Genomic DNA, 20,833 nt, shown 5'->3' with positions numbered 1-20,833 from the left:
GGTCGTGGGTTCAAACCCCGGCCGGGTCATACCTAAGACTTTAACATTGGCAATCTAGTGGCTGCTCCGCCTGGCGTCTGGCATTATGGGGTTAGTGCTAGGACTGGTTGGTCCGGTGTCAGAATAATGTGACTGGGTGAGACATGAAGCCTGTGCTGCGACTTCTGTCTTGTGTGTGGCGCACGTTATATGTCAAAGCAGCACCGCCCTGATATGGCCCTTCGTGGTCGGCTGGGTGTTAAGCAAACAAACAAACAAAACAAATGAATAATCAAAACCAAATTTTGGAGTACATATTTTGAAACAATAAATTTGCATGATGATATCCTTCAAAAATTAATCGAAATAAGGTTTTAAAATGTGTACACACTTTGCCGTCCAAGTTTTTTTTATTTAAATAGCATGATTTGAGGGGAAAATCGTTTTTCTCAGCAATGTTCAAAAATGAAAAGCAAGGGAGGCAACTAAGAGATGGATGATAGGATTTTTTTTTTCTTTCGTCTTTACACCTGTTTCCGTTGTGCTCGCACACCGCCCCTGCCTCACTGCTCCATACATAACAAGAAATTCCTCCGAGGTAGGAAAAACACCCCCGTCCTTAGCACGAACATGATTCAGGGGCCATAATGCCATTCCTGATCATATCATGTCGAGTCCCATACTTGTCGACGACGCCCTAGGTACCACATCACCAACAGAACTGTGCAATACACAGGTGTTTTCTACAGACACACTCAAACACACACACACACACAGAGAAGCCGTATATATGTTACAGTCAAAACGGGAAATCAGTCATTACGGGTAATGACTAAAAGTTTTAGTCATTTCCGGAAATGACTGATTTGATCAGTCATTACCGGAATTGCCTAAAATCTTTAGGCATTACCCGTAAATGACTAAACTTTGTGAATATTTTTTACCCTTATTGCCTGACTGCTAGTCTCTCTCTCAGTCATTACCGGAATTGCCTAAAATCTTTAGGCATTACCCGTAAATGACTAAACTTTGTGAATATTTTTTACCCTTATTGCCTGACTGCTAGTCAAGAAAATGCGGAATGTGAATACTAGCTCACTCGGCTTTCTGTCGATTACCAATACACATTATGTGAACTCTTGTTAACTGTAGAATTTTTTCCACAATTATGATTCACGATCACACTCGCTGAAGCACAGAAAGAGTTTGTAGATCAACACAGCCAGTATGGAATTGGAAAAGAAGTTTACAGAGGAATTGTACAAAAGGTATCAACAAACCCAAAGGTGCTTGTTACCGAAAGAGAAATATTTCGGAATCATTGATGAATTAAAGCAACTGCAACCCCAAGCAAAGAAGACAAGCAGGCAATACAAACTTCTGGCTCGGTGAGTAATTAAATCTGTCTCTGTCTCTCTCTCTCAGTCTCTCTCTCTCTCTCTCTCCCTCTGTCTCTCTCTCTCTCTCTCTCTCTCTGTCTTTTTTTGTTGTTGTTGTTGTTGTGATTTTTGATATGTTTGTAAAGAAGACAAGCAGGCAATACAAACTTCTGGCTAGATGAGTAATTAACTAGACTCTCTCTCTCTCTCTCTCTCTCTCTCTTCTCTCTCTCTCTCTCTCTCTCTCTTTCTCTCTCTCTCTCTCTCCACCCCGTCTCTATCTCTCTCTCTCTCTTTCTCTCTCTTCCCACCCTCTTTCTCTCTCTCTCTCTCTCTCTTTCTTTCTCTCTCTCTCTCTCTCTCTCTCTCTCTCTCTCTCTCTCTCTCTCTCTCTCTCTCTCTCTCTCTCTCTCTCTCTCTCTCTCTCTCTCTCTCTTTCTCGTGATATTAAATGAATCATATGTTGTATTCCAGATATGAAGTTTTGCAGTGTGGCCACATGGAGAAGCTGATCAAGAAACGTACGACACCTGAAGACTCTCCAATCTACTTTGTGACTATTGAAGACACCTTCGACATTATTAAAACTGCACACATAGCAACTGGTCATGGTGGTCGTGACCGCATGCTGAAAGAGCTTGAAAAAAAGTTTGCTAATGTTTTGAGAGAAAGCGTTGAACTGTTCAAGTCTTTTTGTAAGGTTTTCCAGGAGAAAACAAAACGGAAGAGAACCAAAGGAGTGGTTGTTCGACCCATTCTGTCCCATGAATTCGCGTCCAGGGGTCAAGTGGATCTCATCGACTTTCAGTCAATGCAGGATGGACAATACAGGTGGATCATGGTATATCAGGACCATCTTACCAAATTTGTCGTGCTTCGACCACTCAGTTCCAAACGAGCAAGTGAAGTTGCGCTACAGCTTGTTGACATTTTTACTTTGATTGGAGCCCCCGTTATTCTACAGTCAGATAATGGATCTGAGTTCACCGCTTTCATCATAAGGGAACTGCGGGAAATCTGGCCGGAACTCAAAATCGTCCACGGAAAGCCACGGCATCCCCAGAGCCAGGGTTCAGTCGAGAGAGCGAACTCCGACATTAAAGATATGCTAATTGCATGGATGACGGACAATCAAACAACGGGTTGGTCATTGGGACTCAGATTTGTGCAGTTTGCTAAAAACAGATCCCACAGCGCAGGCATCGGGCGATCTCCCTACCTGGCAATGTTTGGAGTGGAACCAAGAGTGGGCCTCAGTTCCACATCTCTGCCTGTGTTTTTGCTTGATTTTTGAATTATTACTAAGTTTAATATTGACTTATGTTAAATATTGTATGGAAACACAATATCATGCATAATTGGATAAAAATTAGATGATTGTGGGGGAGCAAACTATGAAGACTCACAATTTTTTTAATAATGGGATTCATCTCAGAACATTTAGTTCATGTTCAGTCATTACTGGTAATGTCTAGAGCATATTTTTAGTCATTTACGGGTAATGACTAAAGATTTTAGGCATTTCCAGTAATGACTGATCAAAACCGTCATTTCCGGAAATGACTAAAACTTTTAGTCATTACCCGTAATGACTGATTTCCCGTTTTGACTGTAACATATATATATATCTATATCTATTGTATAGATATATAGAGATAGATGAGAGTGTATTTTTCGCGTGGCTATAAATTGATTCGACCTTTGCACTTTTACAGTGAGGATAATTTACGGGTCCAATTTACGTTCTGGACACTGCGGTGACCTTCTAAAAATAGTAACAGAACGCCGGGAATATCCGAAGATGCCCCCTCATACTATAGTTCACCAATAACTCCCTAACCGTGTGTTTGACTGGTCCCAATTTTTGTAAGGACCGTCTCAGGAATGTATAGAACCTGTTCACCAAGTTTGGTGACGATCGGTCCGTTCATTCTTGAGATCTACTTGCGAACACAAACAAACACACAAACAAACACACAAACAAACAAACAAACAAACACATCGACCGAAACCTATACACACCCCTATACCGGGGGTGTAATTATACAAAATACAGATTTTACAGACGGACGCTCCAGGGTCGCTGCGGCGGGCTACCCTCAGAAGATGACACTGCACTTCTGCTGAGTCACTTCGACGGTGCCTGCCAAACGGTTGTGTGACGTGTCTAGTGTGTTGGCGAAGTGTCTTGTGCTTGTCACTTCTCGCTTTCAGCCCTCACCGCTGGCTAGCACCGTCTGTCCTTTTTAGGACAATGCGAAAAGAGAGCAGAATGCGTCAGTCTCTCCTGCCAGTACAATAACCTCTCCACAACAAGCCCTATGTAGTGCCTCCATCGCGGCGACAGGCGTAAACTGGGTACCGCAAGGCCCCAGGCTAGACTACAAGGACTCGGAGGAGGTTGGCCCCTAGACGTGCGGCATGTGGAAACGCCCAGGTGTGTGGAAACGCCCAGGTGCCCACGAACCAACCTCAATAGCCGGGCAGGATAGGCTCGTCAACCCTGGCAGGCAGCTATCCTAAGAGAAGACCACTCTGAATTCAAAACGAGGGTAGAGGAGGCTCATCATCCATGGAAGGAAACTCGTCTAGGAGAAGGAAAACTCCGAAATGAAACCCACGCAGTCCCTCGAAGACGGAACGGCACTGGCCTTTTTTAGGCGGGGAGCAGACCGGGTTGCCTACGCTATCCTCGACAAATGGTTGTGTCATCAACTTCGACGGTGTTCAGTAGTGGGTCTGTCCCGAGCTAACGCAGCCCACTACCTACTATGCCCCCCACTAACGACATTGACTTTTAAGTCGCAGAACGACACACGTTGAAGACTGACAGCAGAACTACTATTCAGGGATGGATCGAACAGGAACACTGAGACCAAGGTCACCATGAGAGCTCCGGGCATGAAGGGCCACAAGAGCAAGGATGATAATGATGATGCTTTGGTTTTTGAGACTACGTGACAGGGCAGCACTCTACGCTTACTGTCATAATATATCCTGGCATCAACCAGGCCCGAGAACTACCGCACCTGCGGTGTTAGTCAGGCATACAGAACCTGAGCACCCTCAAAGTCGCATTCGTTAAGTGAATGACACTCAGCTGTGTGATCCCAGCCTTCCCATAGGAACCATAGCACTTCCACTCTGGGTAGGAGCCGACCGTAGCCCGAAAAACCCACATGACCCTGATGGGATTCGAACCCACGACCTCCCGGCCCGCAGCCCAATGCGCTAACCACTGCGCTACGGGGGCCGGTCATTCAGTGACATTTTAAATAAGACACGATTTAGAGGAGATCATTTTTCGAAATCGTTTTTCCATGTGTTTTCCTTGTATTAAATATGTACAGTTTCTAAACGGAGAAAGGGAGAGAAAAAAGTTATACTTATAGCAGAAATTAATACGACATCGACTATATGTTTACACCTACCTTGAAGTATTCATGGAGGCCCAGTAATTCGACCGACCAATAATCATGTGACTGCATCTGTGTCATAATGTTGTTCTGTTGTGCTCTTGTTGGCGGTTCAAATATGATATCGGGTTTTCCCGCAGTCTTTATCTTTAACTATGCTGGCAGAATTAGTAGATCGACCTCTCAATTTGCAAATCTTTTCTTTTTCGAGAAACTAGAGGCTGAATTTCGAATCTCGTATTCATACTCTCCTTTTGTACCTAGATAGATCACTGAATAGAAAATAAAGAGAGAGAGAGAGAGAGAGAGAGAGAGAGAGAGAGAGAGAGAGAGAGAGAGAGAGAGAGAGAGAGAGAGAGGGGGGGGGAGGAGAAGTTGACACACACACACACACATACACGCACACGCTCACACACACGCTCACACACACACACACACACACACACACACACACACACACACACACACACACACACACACACACACACACGCTTGTCCGCTGAGTCATGGGGAAAATTAAAGGGCTTGCAGTCAGTTTTCTTCGAGTTTTATTTTCTTTGAGGTCATTTCATGACGGTTGGCCTTGTTAACAGTTTCCTTGCATTGATCAAACATGAAGAAGCTCCTACCGCGTGTTATTCGTTTAAGTAGAACGTTTAAAATGTATTAGTTTTTGAGCGTTAAAGCGTTAACATTTTTTAACAACCGTGTTTGTGCTCTCTAGGAAGACGTAGAGTATACCCTTAATCACAATGATTTAGTTAATTGGCATAGCTGCTTAGCATTTTAGAGTGTATCATTGCAGGTGTGTCTTAATTGAATCACAACGAATGTCAATTGGACTTTCTAAGGTTGAACTTCCAGAAAACTTCAAAAAAATGGCTATCTTCAAAATTATGTCTTTTTAAAGTCAACCAGAACCAACAATGGAACGTGAGTCCCAAATCAACATCAGTGCTTATATTCTCAGCCTTTTTTCGGTTTGCTGATCAGATCAGATCAAAGAGAGAGAAAATAAAAGAAAACAACGAATGAACATAGGTCTATGAATAAACATGTATACAAATGTAACACATACAAAAACAAATCCAGTTAAGGTCATCCTTTTCACTTGCCAGATCATACCAAAACAAGTCGCGTAAGGCGAAAATACAATATTTAGTCAAGTAGCTGCCATTTTTCAGCAAGACCGTATACTCGTAGCATCGTCAGTCCACCGCTCATGGCAAAGGCAGTGAAATTGACAAGAAGAGCGGGGTAGTAGTTGCGCTAAGAAGGATAGTACGCTTTTCTGTACCTCTCTTTGTTTTAACTTTCTGAGCGTGTTTTTAATCCAAACATATCATATCTATATGTTTTTGGAATCAGGAACCGACAAGGAATAAGATGAAAGTGTTTTTAAATTGATTTGGAACATTTAATTTTGATAATAATTTTTATATATTTAATTTTCAGAGCTTGTTTTTAATCCGAATATAACATATTTATATGTTTTTGGAATCAGCAAATGATGGAGAATAAGATAAACGTAAATTTGGATCGTTTTATAAATTTTTATTTTTTTTTACAATTTTCCGATTTTTAATGACCAAAGTCATTAATTAATTTTTAAGCCACCAAGCTGAAATGCAATACCGAAGTCCGGGCTTCGTCGAAGAATACTTGACCAAAATTTGAACCAATTTGGTTGAAAAATGAGGGCGTGACAGTGCCGCCTCAACTTTCACGAAAAGCCGGATATGACGTCATCAAAGACATTTATCAAAAAAATGAAAACAACGTTCGGGGATTTCATACCCAGGAACTCTCATGTCAAATTTCATAAAGATTGGTCCAGTAGTTTAGTCTGAATCGCTCTACACACACACACACACACACACACACACACACACGCACGCACGCACGCACGCACATACACCACGACCCTCGTTTCGATTCCCCCTCGATGTTAAAATATTTAGTCAAAACTTGACTAAATATAAAAAAGGAAAAGAATAATAATAGAGAATCAATAAGCTGACATTGCTGAGCAATCAGATCAATAAGCTGACATTGCTGAGCAATCAGATCAATAAGCTGACGTTGCTGAGCAATCAGATCAATAAGCTGACGTTGCTGAGCAATCAGATCAATAAGCTGACATTGCTGAGTAATCAGATCAATAAGCTGACGTTGCTGAGCAATCAGATCAATAAGCTGACATTGCTGAGTAATCAGATCAATAAGCTGACGTTGCTGAGCAATCAGATCAATAAGCTGACATTGCTGAGTAATCAGATCAATAAGCTGACGTTGCTGAGCAATCAGATCAATAAGCTGACGTTGCTGACCAATCAGATCAATAAGCTAACATTGCTGAGCAATCAGATCAATAAGATGACATGACATTGCTGACCAATCAGATCAATAAGCTGACATTGCTGACCAATTAGACCAATAAGCTGACATTGCTGACCAATCAGATCAATAAGCTGACGTTGCTGACCAATCAGATCAATAAGCTGACATTGCTGCGCAATCAGACCAATAAGCATCTGAATGAGCTTACGTCACATGCGCTCGGGTCTGGAGACTCAGAAGATCACAAGTAACAGTGAACATGCAAACTAATATCACCAGTCCAACACAGATGTTTTGATCGCGGTGCTCATTCCCATTGAAATCTGTGAACCGATGAAGCCGAGGACCCATAAATTCCAAGAGCCGTTTTCGAAACGCTTGGTTTCCCAAGGCTACAACACAAGCGATCAATCCTCCAAGCAAAATAGCCTCCACGAGTTTCCCGGCGAAGACAACACAAATTAAGAGGATGCAGATCAGAGCAACACAACCCCCTGAAACCATAGTAGTACTCTGTAGTCCTCTGATTGAATCTAAAATCGAACCAATTACAGACTGAAACGTAGGCAGGATCTGCTTCCACGATTCTGGTTTCGCAAAGCCGGCAGCCACTGCTGCAGCAACAACAGCAGCTAGAAGTCCTGCCAGCAAAAGAAACGGCCAGAGACCCAAGGAGCTTGCAGCCAACATCGAGCCAAGGCCGGCCAAAGCAGCCCCGCCGGCGACAGTCGGACCCAGAGTCTTCAGCGCGGATTCCCAAGCGGCTTTGCCCCAGCGACTCAAAGATTCGACCACGAATTTGGCCGCCTGGCAGAGTTTTTCAAAAACGGCACCAACCAAGCGAGCAAGACATTTGAGCAAGGGAGGCAGCGCACTACAAAGAAAAGCCACAGCTGACAAAACAAACATTAACAAAGAGCAGACTTGGAACAGCAGAAAGAGAATCACAGAGAGTATGAAGGAGATGATCTTGAAGACGAAGCGCAGCAACGGGAACAGAAAGCGACGCCCGACACCGTGTTCGTTTCTCAGGTCCAGCAGTACGAGTAGCACGAAGAGGACGACAAGAACGACAATCGCGATCTTCTGCTTTGGGCTGAGTGATGCCACCTTCTGTTTGGCACTCTCTGAAACAGAGAGAATACAGTCATGTGCATACTTTACGTTGTTGCTGTTCGATATATTACGGCTGTTCCCAGCTTGTGTTTTAGTGTGAGTTAAAAATAGCTAAGCAGAGGGAATAGTTTGGCTACCAACAGCTGCAACCAGCACACTGTTAAGCTCGCTTGCCTGTTATACCCAACTGTTTCTGCTCTATACTGGAATATTAGCCTTAGTTCATAGCACTGAGAGAGTTACTAGCTGCTGTGTTATCTCTGCTGTGGGGAAAGGATGGGTGCGTGCAGCTAAGGAAGCAGAAAGGAAGCATTGGGAACAGTCGTGCGATGCATGCATGTTGTCTAGGACAGCAACAAGGAGATTACACGTGAGAAAGTAGCGAAGAAAATAATATATAGAAAGCAGGAAGGATGGAAGGAGGGAAGCAACATCAATAACTACAATGATAACAACAACAGTGGCAGGTGCAACACGACAACAAAAGCAGGAGCTGGACCAACAACAACAACAACAACAACAACATGAAAAAGACCGAAACAACCGGAGTAGAAGAACGGAACAAAATCAGCAAAACGCATAGCCACTATCGTGAAACCGGCGAATTTGTGTGTAAAGTGTGTAATGTTGTGCGTTCTAAAGATAAATGTATAACAAGTGTATGTTCCAATGCAAGTGAACAGCTTTCACAGTTTCATCTGTCGCCAGATACGAACCGATATGATTGGTCTTATCAACTGAAATCAGCTAGTGTGCACGAGAAAGTTACCAACTGAGTTGGAGCAACAAACAAACCTCAATGTCAACCCATAGATTTTCCCACCGACAGAGTTGGCTTTTGTCTTGAATTCAGTACCTCACACGTACACGGTAATTGGTGTGACACCTCAAGCGGACCTTCTTCATAAGTGTACAGTGTCTGCTGACAAGGGACACGAGGGTCTGTGGTTGAGCAACTTTATGGTTTAACCGGGTGGACTGGAGGAGTAGCAACAGCATGTGAACCACTTTAGAAATGACTTGTAAAGGTTGCAGTCGGTCAGATCAAAGAAGAGAAAATGTGAACGTGGGTCTTGAGAAGATATTACCATCCTAATACTTTACTTTGTGCAAGAATCAATCACGCGTACAGCATTACAGATGTCCAGCTGTAGTCTACATTGTACTGTAAACTTCACAGCGGCCTTATCGGCTTCCTCGAGTGACGTCACAGCAAGGCTAACGTTGCGGCGTCTTTCTTGTGCTGACAGAGTTGTCGGTCGCGGATTTTGAGTCGTTTCGGCCTGCCAACTGCTTCGTTTTTTTGCGAATTGTGAGAACTAGCAGAAAGTTTCACGCATTTTAATGGTTTCAAACTAATGATGAAAGTGTCTTCTTCTGGACCAAATCGACAGTCTTTAGTTGAATCAACTCGGAAAACTCTTAAACGCGTTTTTGCACGCGACTCCGCGCATTTTTGAGACCAGGCAACCCGACAGCTGCCCTTTAAGGACGACCTCTTGGATATCACCACACATACAAAGTGGAATCAAAGCATAACTAAATCACAGCAAATGACAATGGTGGCTCAATCTTTGACCATTTTTCTGACCGATGTGATAGACAGGTGTCATTTCACATTGTAACTGCCCCCACTGGACCAATTCAAACCGTGACTCACAATAAAATTGACCATCATTACTGTGGCATGCAAACATCTATAAACGTATTGTCGACAGGGTGAGAGTTTTGACGGGTTCCTCTAACGTCCATTACCGCCCCAGTGAAAATTGGTGACCCGTTTCGAGGTATGGAGAGGAAGGGGAACACTCAGTTGAATGTTTAGATTTGTTGTGCTCAGCCTTGACGAATGGTGCCTTTATAGCAATGATCAAGAATGTAGTTATGTGTCACTCTGTGCACAACGTTTAGCCTTTGGACGCATTGGAATTTTACCCCTACTAGGATCTCAAAAATCGACCGGGGTTGCTGGTATTATTTGTGGATGTGGAAGTATCAGTGGCTTATTGGTTGCATGGTACGGCACACTTGTTATGCTGGAACTTCAGGTCTTTTGCTGATTTGTGCTTGTGAAAGTGTAGCTTTGATGATGAAATCCTGCAGGAATTCGTCGCATTTTCCCATTTGTGGGGGCAGGCAAAATTTAAAATCTACCAGTCCGAGCCCAACCAATGAGCTACAGCACGTTGTTCATTGCATTATGCCTTCATATACTAAGTATGTTAATCAGGGCTGTGTGTGGGTAACAGTGGTAGGCCTGTCAGTGCAGTATGTAAACAGTGTATTTTCATCCTTACTCTAAGGCTGGCCCAGCCAACCAACAAGACAGTGTAAAAAGCAAATACCATGCATGCATTACAGTCTTTACCAGCTGCCCCGTCACCCTATGACTGACAGCGCCGGACACGGCATTGTGAGACAGGTAGGGGTTGATTTACCTGAGTCGGCTCGTCACCATGGCACTTTGACAGGTAATGACGGGGGGAGCTGAGCAAGGGGGGGGGGGACCTTGCAGTATTAACAGTCCAGGGGATCACACGCGTGGGAAGAATGATGAGGGAATTTTCATTCTGAGGGGGGGGGGGGACAGCCCCACCCCCCTACAGGGGAGTCCAGAATGACCCTCCCCCTCCCATGATGTGAGGTGCTTTGTGAAGTTAGAGAACTAATGTCACTGTCACACATTAACGGATAGAGCTTCCGGACGTGTAACGGATGAAATATTTGTTTATCCGGTGATGTCCGTCAATGTACGTTTCACGTCCGTTCTATGTCCGGAAACATGCGTTCCATGTCCGGTGATGTGCGGTGTGTCCGTCAGTGTCCGTTTCAAGTTTTGTGCATGCAAATCCGTTGGTTGTCCTGTGCATGTGCGTTCTGTCCTGTATAACTCCTGTCAGTGTCCGTTATTCATTCGTTTATATGCTGTAGGTGTACGGTGGAGATACGTTGTCCAGTCCGTTGACGGAACTATGAACGCATAAAACGAACACCTAACGGACACCTAACGGACACCTAACGGACAAACACAGGATGCCTGCAGGATTAACACCAGACACGACGAATAGACAAACTAATTGACAAACGGATAAAACGTACAGAACTGATGAATACAGCATACCTACAGGACAACTACAGGGGGAGGACCATGCTGCTTTTGATGATAGTCAGACAGCAGTGTGCAAAAGACATCGTTGAGTGTATTCCCTTTCCAATATGCTTAGGACACGTGTCTTTTCAAGTCATTAAATCTAGGTCTTACAACACAGCCACTGATTTTCAGGTGACGATATCAATGCCGGGTCCCCGCTCTGCGAAAAAAAAATGCTTTTGCATTAATCGGCAGAAACATACTGCATAAGCGTAATTTATGCAGAGGAATGATGTTCCGATCTTAAGTTGTGAGATTTTTGTTTTATGATCACGATGCCTTCAGTGCTTACTAAATTCAGTGATTAGATTAATTGTATATAATGAAGTTAGAATTCTGCTGCTCTGATTAGTGAAATATTCAAACATGCTATCAAGCTATTTTGGCACCGTCATGGCTTTGTAGACTTATAATATATCTGCGTAATTGATTTCAACTCTTAGAAATCAAAAGTATAACAGATTGTATTGTGTCTCTTCTTGTCGTTGAATAATCACAACTGTAAAACAAATTTGCTTTAATAAAGCTCCCGTTTTTCTCTCAGAATTTTGCTCATTTTTGTTTTGTTTACATGCTCCAGAAAAAAAACCTACAAAACGATTCATAAAAGTTCCGTTCCATGCATTCCGTCTCCTCTCAATCTAAGATCCCCCCCCCCCCCCCCCCCCCATCCCCGTAGACCCTCTCCCCAAAGTTTTCCGCTTGCCTCTTCGACTTTTCCCAACGAAGCGTACAGGAGCGGGGCAATTATGAGCCTTTGGAATTTTATGACCAGTCTGAAAGAAGTGATTGACTGGACACTGTCCAGTGCTCTTAAAGAAGCGATCAGACACATGAGAATCACAGTGTGAAATGTGACAAGAGGTTGACGGAAGTCTGGCAACTAGATGTTAGAGGGAAAAAATAACTCACTGAAAAAGTGAGATCGCACGTGTCGGACAGATGAAGGTTAGAAAAAAAGGAACCTTCTTGTCATGGATAACACTGGAAATATAACGTGGAAAACATGTCCAGAACGCCGCTGCCAGGCTGACGTTGAGGAAGACGAAGCGAGACCACATCACCCCCCTACTTCGCTCCTTGCACTGGCTCCCTGTCAACACCCGAATCTCCTACAAACTGTCCACTCTGGTCTACAAGTGTCTCAACGACTCTGCTCCCGAGTACCTTCAATCCTCCCTGGACCTGTACACCCAGCCCACCGACCGTCCCCTTCGTTCTGCTGCTGACCCTCTCCGCCTCCACATCCCTCGCTCGAAACTCGCATCTGCTGGTCAGCGTGCATTTCCCTCCGCGGGCCCCTCCGTCTGGAACTCCCTGCCGCTTGAGCTTCGCCAGAGCCCCTCTCTTGACGCGTTCAAGAGTAGGTTGAAGACTCAGTTCTTCCCGTAGCTGGCTGCGACTTTCATGCTCGACGTGATGTGTTGTGCCCCAAAAGACATTCTTGTGCTGTGCTCTGTGAGAGGTGTTTTCTTTGTGCTTAATATTATTTTGTTTGGACCTAGCTATTGATGTGTAAATTGTTGTTAAACAGTTGTTTGTTGTATGTTTATCAGGGTTTGCTAGTGTGTGATAGGGTTCGTGTCCGTCTGTAGATGTTAGTTTCTTTGTTAGTCCTGTGTTGACAACTCTTCGACAAGCCCTTAGAACTGTACCCACGGAATACGCGCTATATAAGCTTCATATTGATTGATCATATTGATGTAATTATAGGTGCTGGACTTTTAAATTCAGCTTGATCGCACATGTCGCCCTTAATTGTCTCTCTCACTGCTTTTTTTATTAGCAAGTTGAAACCACCCATCCCTCTCTTGCTTGATGGCAACTTTAAAGTTCTCCTTTTTCCCAACCGTTTTGTCCCAGCATATAACCACTTCATGTCCCTAATTGGCACTACTTTCTTTTATTCTTTTTTTCCCACCAAGTGTACATGCCTTTATTTCGAACAGTAACAGCCTAATTGCAAAGGGTTTCTATCTGCAGTATACATCACAAGCAGTTTTCAATTTTCTACACCGGTAGGTTACATAAGGTTGGGTAATACATGTACTTCAGAAAACTATAATAAATGTTCACAAATACACATACAAAGATTGCTTTGCCATTAATTCAAAAACAACACTGCCTGTAAACACTTATAAACTCAAATTCAAAGTAATGATGAACACTACAAAGGTGTAAAGGCGGCAATTGTCAATTATAAAGAAAATGATTCGCCATAAAAAGTGAATGCCATTTTATCACGGTTTTCAATTTTCATAAATATGGAATAGATAGATATTGCACATATTACTGTTGGAGTTGTTTTGCAATGAAAATCAAATAGGGTGTTCAAAATGTAGTCCCAGTCACTTCAGCCCAGTCACAAAAAAGAATCACAAGCAAATCTTAATTAGATTTAAAACACTTTTCTGTACAGTTCACCAGTTTAATAATCATTTTTTCACAGCCCTTCATTCCCAAAACTGTTAATGCACTGCACAAACAACACTTCGTTAACAGCTGGTAGTTTTAAATGGTTGGCACCATATTATCTGAATGTCTATTCAGCATATTCGCATCTCATTTGTTTCACACATGAAAAGGTGAGAAATGTTATCAGGAAACTAATGCCATCACTTTATGGAGAAAAGAAGATGGGGAAAAAAAACATGGAAAAAACAACAATGCTAAAACAGACTGCACACATTTCCCCCTCTTCCTTTTTCACGTTTTGAATGTTGAATCAATTCAAAAATACAAAAGCTTTGTGTAGTATATTCTTCTTAAAAACAAAATTCTGACAGGGACCTCCCATTTTATCCAAACTTTCCACGAAAGACAACGTATCCCTGGTTTCCATAAATTGTTCTGGCCCCAAAACTTACAAAGGGGAAAAGTGGCTTAACAGCACAGACGATATATAATATAATGCATCAAATATAAATGTCTTTGATGACGTCATATCCGGCTTTTTGTAAAAGTTGAGATGGCACTGTAGCACCCTCATTTTTCAATGAAATTGATTGAAATTTTGGCAAAGCTATCTTCGACAAAGGCCGGACTTCAGCATTGCATTTCAGCTTGGCGGCTTAAAAATTAATTGATAAGTTTGGTCATTAAAAATCTGAACATTGCAGTTAAAAAATTTTTTAATAAAACAATCCAAAAACACTTTAAATTTTTTTTTCATCATTTTCTGATTCCAAAAACATATAAATATGTTATATTCGAATTAAAAACAAGCTCGGAAAATTAAAAATATTAAAATTATGAATAAAATAAATTTTCCGAAATCGGTTTAAAAAAAACAGTTTCATCTTATTCCTTGTCAGTTCCTGATTCCAAAAACATATAGATATGATATGTTTGGATTAAAAACAAGCTGAGAAAGTTAAAAAGAATAGAAAAGCGTGCTATCCTGCTCAGCGTAACCACTACTAGGCACTAGCATTCTGCACGTACGTTGGCCTGGGAGATCGGTAAAATCTCCACCCTTAACCCTATCTTAACCTCTCGATAACGACCACCTACCCATTACGACCACCCTACAGGATTCTTGATGAGTTTGATTTTTCTGTATAGTTCACATTTGTACACCTGTCTATAAAACCCAACGGTCCATAGGGTGGTCCTTTAAGACAGGTTTGATTGTGGTGGCGGCCTGACAACCAAGACTGTCATCAGTGATCGCGGGAATCCCAACAGGGATGCTGATTACTGCAACCAAAAGTAGCAGCTATACTTATCGTTATTCCGTAGCACGTCACGTTACCGAGACAGTTGAGAGGCTGAGCGTACAACGTCCGAATGATCAGTACGGTCTGAACCAAACCTAAGATAGCATTAAGTGTCTCGTTTTAGACCGCCGGTGTAACACTCGTTTTGCTTCCCACACAACGAGCCCTTATATACTGAACGGCAAAAGTTAGGGACCGCCCTTGAAAAAACCAGCTGACTTCATCTGTGCCAAACTCCTTGTTCCTAAGTTTATAAAACCAAATGGCTGTCAGGCCGTACACACCAGTGGGTGCATGAGCAATGCTGTGTTAGCAGGAAACTTGCTCGGGATCCACGGAGGCCTGGCTAGGGCACAAGACAGAAACTGCCAAACTGCAAAAAGTGGACCATTTTTACGCCGGCGCGTGGGCAAGCCTGGGCGGGAAAGATGAAAAATTCGTTATGCACGTGCAAGGGGGATGTGTTGAGAGTGAACTGTTGTCACCAGTTAGGCTTTATAGCCCCGCGATTTTCCGCTAGCCACCATCTTCTCACTATGCCTCCCAGACGAAAGGTGACCACCTTCAACAAAGCCCTGGCCATCGCATGGCTGCAAGACGGCGTAAGCAAGCGATAAGTGGGCAGACGACTTGGAGTGTCCCATTCTGTCGTGGTTAGGCTGCATCAGAAGTTCCAGGCCACCAACAGCGTTCTGGAGAGGCCCAGGTCAGGACGGCCTGGTTTTGTCAAGGGCGGTCCCTAACTTTTGCCGTTCACTATATTTCCAAACGGAATGTCACCAAAACAATCCGAGACGAGAAAAATAACGCAGTTTTTGCCTCGTGTGAGTACTGAGCATTCGGTCGGTCTCACCGCAACCTTGATAATAAGCTATGAAACCAAAATCGGTATTTAAAAATAATAATAATAACAGCATTTTATTGTCCATTAAAATAGTACATAAAAATGGAAATTTTCATTCGGCACACCCTGCCTGCCTGCAAACGACTATAACAACAATTGTATAGGACGACACACATAAAACATAAAACACAAAACATAGGTTCACAATCACAAGCACACATATTTCCAATAACACTAACCTAAAGTGCTGTCCCTGTCATCTTAAAATTCAGTAATTGTACAGATAATATCTAATAAGGTAAAAAACGTCTTTAAGACTATCACAATCAGATATGATATTGCACTATATAAATTTACCCTCTCATATCACAGGAGTTGGGTTTCACAGCAGAGTAATCACATTACAAATATTTCACACACACCTTCACGTTATCTATTCCGTCGTATATGACAGCGTGTCCCTAAGACCTTTGATTCGACTAGTATTAAAACCAGAAGACAAAGGGAACAATATGTAGAAGGGAACAGAAGTAGTGACAGCCGAGAGATCAGCAGTGTACACGTTGAAAAGCAGATCGAAACAAAGAAAGCCAGGCAGAGAAGATAGAAGAAGGGAGGGAAGACAGTCACTGCGCAGCATGGGCGACTGGAGATTGTTCGTCCTGGTACTTCTTGTTGCTCTCAACAAACGTGAGTTTTGTTTGTTTTGTACAGTCAATCAAGTAGTTACAGAATATTTTAACAAGGTCAGAGGGAATATTTGTCTTCCTATGTATGTGTATGTGTGTGTCTGTCTGTAATATGCATTTGTCACAAACTACCTAACGGATTGTTATGAGTGAATTTGCTAGAAATCCGTTTCTTCGTTTTTTGATAACGTAATTTGATAACGTCATTTATGAGTTTCACTGAAAGTTGAGGCGGCACTGTGGCGGTTGCATGTTTGAAGTTGTTTCTTTTAACAAATAGTCCCTAGCACAGTCCGGACTATGGGATTGCGTTTTAGCTTGGTAGCTCAAACGATTTAGAAAATTTCAAGTCACATTTTGCAGATATTTTGATGTTTTTAATTTGAAATTGCAATTCTTATTACCCCCTGAATAAAAAAAATTATACAGTTTTGTTGTATTTGATCGAAAATGTGCCCAAAATAAAGAAAACCGATAACATTTTCGATTTTTGACATACAAACATACATGTAACATACATGTTCATTTTTGGGGCATTCACTTGTATCCCCTTGCTCATATTTGCTTTCTACTAAAAGACTTTCTCACTCTCTCTGCGGAGCTCCCACGACTTTAATTTTGAAGGTATTTCTTCTACATTTTCACCAAGTAATCTTTGACCCGGTAAAAACTATGGGCTTGCATTTTAACTTGGTGCGGTAAAAACTATTAAAAAACCCAATCACTTCTTTTCAGATTCGTACTGCTTGGACTGGAGTGGCTCGCCAAAGGACAATGACGTCCTTTCAGTATGTGTCGGAGATGACGTCACTTTCCCGTGGGATTTTCTTACCGCACCAAACGAAGGCGTCAAGGACATTAAATGGCAATATGAAACAAATTCCACCTCGAAACTGATCGCCTTTTACAGCTCTGGGGTGTTTGAAACCAGTGCAAATTATTCAAAGCGTGTGAGCTACGAGTCAAATGGAAGTGTGACGATGACTGACGTCACGATGAAGGATTCTGGGATGTACAGCATCAGCTTTGAAACACAAGACCAAAATGGCGTCGGTCGCTATCAAACATATGTTGCTCTGCAAGTTAAAGGTACTGTTTCACCTTGTTCGGTTCTGGGTCAGTTTTCTGGTTAGTTTTGGGATTTTTTAGTTTGATTTTGTTTTTTGATTTTTTTTGCGTGTATTTTTGTTTTTATAAAATATTTCTAGATTGCTTCTATATAATAGTCCTGATTTTGTGATGGTACAAAATAAATAGCTTTATGTCCGTTTGCAAAAATCGAACCGCACATAAGACACACCGAGGGCATTTTTCTCGGATACGGTGTAAAATCTAGTTTCCCTGTTACCGGGTGTTTCGCCGTGAAAAATCGCATGTGCTATAGAAGGACTATGATTTTGCTATGTCAAGACCCTATTTTCTTCTTAATTTAAGTAAACCATCTTTGTGCGATTCCTTCTTTGTTGATAAGGAAGCAATTCCCTGTGTGTGTGTGTGTGTGTGTGTGTGTGTGTGTGTGTGTGTGTGTGTGTGTGTGTGTGTGTGTGTGTGTGTGTGTGTGTGTGTGTGCAGACATCAAGCTGACAGAGGACAGAAAGGTGCACGTGCGGCAGGAGGGGGGTGCAAAGTGGGACAACACCACCAGCACCTTCACCCTCACGCTCTCATGCGGAACGTTCCAATTCACTGACCAACAACCCTCGCTCCAAGTCGAATGGACTGTAAGTAATTTATGTAGTAACATGCACTGTGTGCGTGCGTGCGAGTGTGCGAGTGTGTGTGTGTGTGTGTGTGTGTGTGTGTGTGTGTGTGGTTGTGTGTGTGTGTGTGTGTGCGTGATTGTGACAGTGTGTGTGTGTGTATGCATGCCTACGTGCGTACATGTGCGTGCGTGCGTAAGTGTGTATTCGTGTGTATGTATGTCCATGCTTATGTGCGTGCTTTCATGTGCATATTACATTTGTGTGTCACAACAGACCCCTACAGGAGACAAACTAAACAGCACAGACTACAGCGACGGTCGTTTTTACCTGAGCCTGCTCGCACCTGTGGTGGAAGGTACCTACACCTGTCGCATCCCCCCGCAACACCTGTCTCATACCTGTCTCACCGACAGTCGTCATGGCAACGATTTCGTGCGCGTGGACAGTAACCAGATCAATGTGCTGCAGACAGTATTTGAGCAGAAAACTTTCACGGAAGAGAACGAAAAACTGAAGGACCGAATCGCAAATCTAGATGCTGAGGACGAGAATCTGAAAGCGGAAAACGAGAAACTGAAAGCGAAAAACGAGAAACTGAAAGCAGAACAAGAACAGTTTGAAGCTGACGCCGACAAAATCAAGGACCAGAACAGGGAACTCCAGTCTGCGGTGGACAAACTGAAAGAAGAGGACGGAAAACTGAATGTCTTGCTCTCTCGGATGACGAAAGTCATAGCCGACATAGGTAAGATTACAAGCGGAGAGAGAGAGAGAGAGAGAGAGAGAGAGAGAGAGAGAGAGAGAGAGAGAGAGAGAGAGAGAGAGAGAGAGAGACAGAGAGAGAGAGAATCAGAATCAGAATGTTTATTTGCGAAAACTCATATTGTTTATAGCAAAAGGGTGCTGGGGGGTTGGGTAATCGAACGATCCACGAACATCAGTGTACATATTGGTTACACAAAAACAATGCATCGTGATTCGGTCCGAAGCATCCAACTTGTAATCCAAGTCGGGAAATAACTTTTCCGTTTCGAACACGGTATTGTTCCATATCGATCGCGGTATTGTTCCATATCGATCGCGGTATTGTTCCATATCGATCGCGGTATTGTTCCATATCGATCGCGGTTTGTCACAAACACACATGAAATATGTGTGCCCTGTAGTTTAGCGACAACAGTCAGTCTGGCATGGCACGGAGGTAGCACTGTACCAGTGTAGACACGACATGAAGGTCAGTAGTGAGATGGTCGATTTCTTCTCTAAAGACGTTGCGGTCGACTTGGGGCAGACGCCGGACACACGGGGGCGTTTCCTCCTCTTCTCGGAATGACGTTGTCTGTGCTGTTTCGCAGTCGTATGTCAGGACGTAGTCGTCTCCCCTTGCAAACAGCGTCTTCTTTCCACCTTTTCTTTCGCACACTACTTTTGTGAGAGTGCGGTTCCTCTTTCTGTTTAACAGTTTCTCTCTAAGTCGCACGTTCTTTGAGCAGTGTGAGGCTAAGTCGTAGACATCATCTGGTTCAAACTCACGGTCCGTTGCTGCCAGTTCAGCTGTAGTGGTTCCGTCGTCTGCTGTCTGTGACGTCACAGCACTACACACCCAAGGGTTGACATTCTCGCACGTGGTTGAGCTTGCAGTGTCACAGTGGGCAGGTGCGTGAGTGACACTGGTTTGCACATCCTGCACGTGCTGGGTGGAAGAAGCACGGCTATTGTTGACAGGGGCCTCTACCGATGACGCTGTGTTCTGTTCCGCTTCAGCTGCTTTGCGTTGCACGAAGTTCTTTCTTCTTGTTTCATCACGCTTTACTTGTGACCTGCTTTTCTTCCTGTAGTGAGCTATGTTGGCTTGGTCTGATGGCGGCCCAGCAAACCTCAACACAACCGTTGTACAGTCACCTTCCCCCTGGATTTTCCAAGAAGATAGCCCAACTTCGTCCACTAAGTTGATCAGGAACTGTTCCAGGCGATGTGGCAGTCCCGTTTGTGACATTTTTGGTCGGCAATAGTAGCTTAGGAGAAGATACTTATCAAATGTTGCGGAGCTCCGAAATTTGCGTCCTTCTCTGGTGGTAAGGGCAGACCACTCCGGAGAGAGACAGAGACAGAGACAGACAGAGAGAGAGAGTGAAAGACAGACAGACAGACAGACAGACAGACAGACAGACAGACAGAGAGAGCGAGAGAGAGAGAGAGAGAGAGAGAGAGAGAGAGAAAGTTTAACTTTTTTTCACAAGGATTAAGATTTAAGGCTGGGCCTTTTCTAACAATCTGAGAGACAGAGAGAGAGACAGAGAGAGAGACAGAGAGAGAGACAGACAGACAGACAGACAGACAGACAGAGATAGAGGGGAGGAAGAGAGAGAGAGAGAGAGAGAGAGAGAGAGAGAGAGAGAGAGAGAGAGAGAGAGAGAGAGAGACGAACTCCATCATGCATATTTGTTGGGCAATTGTGTGGTCTTGCATGGTTACAACCATACCTTGCTCAATCTGC

The 20,833-nt window shown here is 43.3% G+C and overlaps 1 protein-coding gene and 1 long non-coding RNA gene across 4 annotated transcripts in view; one reads left to right on the top strand and one right to left on the bottom strand.

The window, feature by feature from the left end:
* Positions 1-8,237, bottom strand: part of LOC138978730 (uncharacterized) — a 27,107-nt gene extending 18,870 nt beyond the window's left edge. The window contains exon 1 of one of the 2 annotated variants that reach the window (XR_011459779.1): positions 8,063-8,237. This is a non-coding gene — a long non-coding RNA (uncharacterized lncRNA). Of the gene's footprint in view, positions 1-4,789; positions 6,754-8,062 lie in introns of those variants that run through there. The other variant, XR_011459778.1, reaches the window with a different exon arrangement.
* An 8,207-nt stretch (positions 8,238-16,444) lies between these two features.
* The window catches only part of LOC138978729 (low affinity immunoglobulin epsilon Fc receptor-like), a 43,636-nt gene continuing 39,247 nt past the window's right edge, over positions 16,445-20,833 (top strand). Inside the window, exons 1-4 of one of the 2 annotated variants that reach the window (XM_070351522.1) lie at positions 16,445-16,634; positions 17,369-17,722; positions 18,206-18,354; positions 18,610-19,081. In XM_070351522.1, coding sequence (XP_070207623.1) covers positions 16,583-16,634; positions 17,369-17,722; positions 18,206-18,354; positions 18,610-19,081 — 1,027 coding nt within the window. In that variant the 5' untranslated portion in view covers positions 16,445-16,582. The remainder of the gene's footprint in view (positions 16,635-17,368; positions 17,723-18,205; positions 18,355-18,609; positions 19,082-20,833) is intronic. The other variant, XM_070351521.1, reaches the window with a different exon arrangement.

Source organism: Littorina saxatilis, linkage group LG10 (genome assembly GCF_037325665.1).
Source record: "Littorina saxatilis isolate snail1 linkage group LG10, US_GU_Lsax_2.0, whole genome shotgun sequence".
NCBI classification, from domain to species: Eukaryota; Metazoa; Mollusca; class Gastropoda; order Littorinimorpha; family Littorinidae; genus Littorina; species Littorina saxatilis.
Note: the sequence above shows the minus strand (reverse complement) of the source record. Positions and strands in the feature narration are given on the sequence as shown.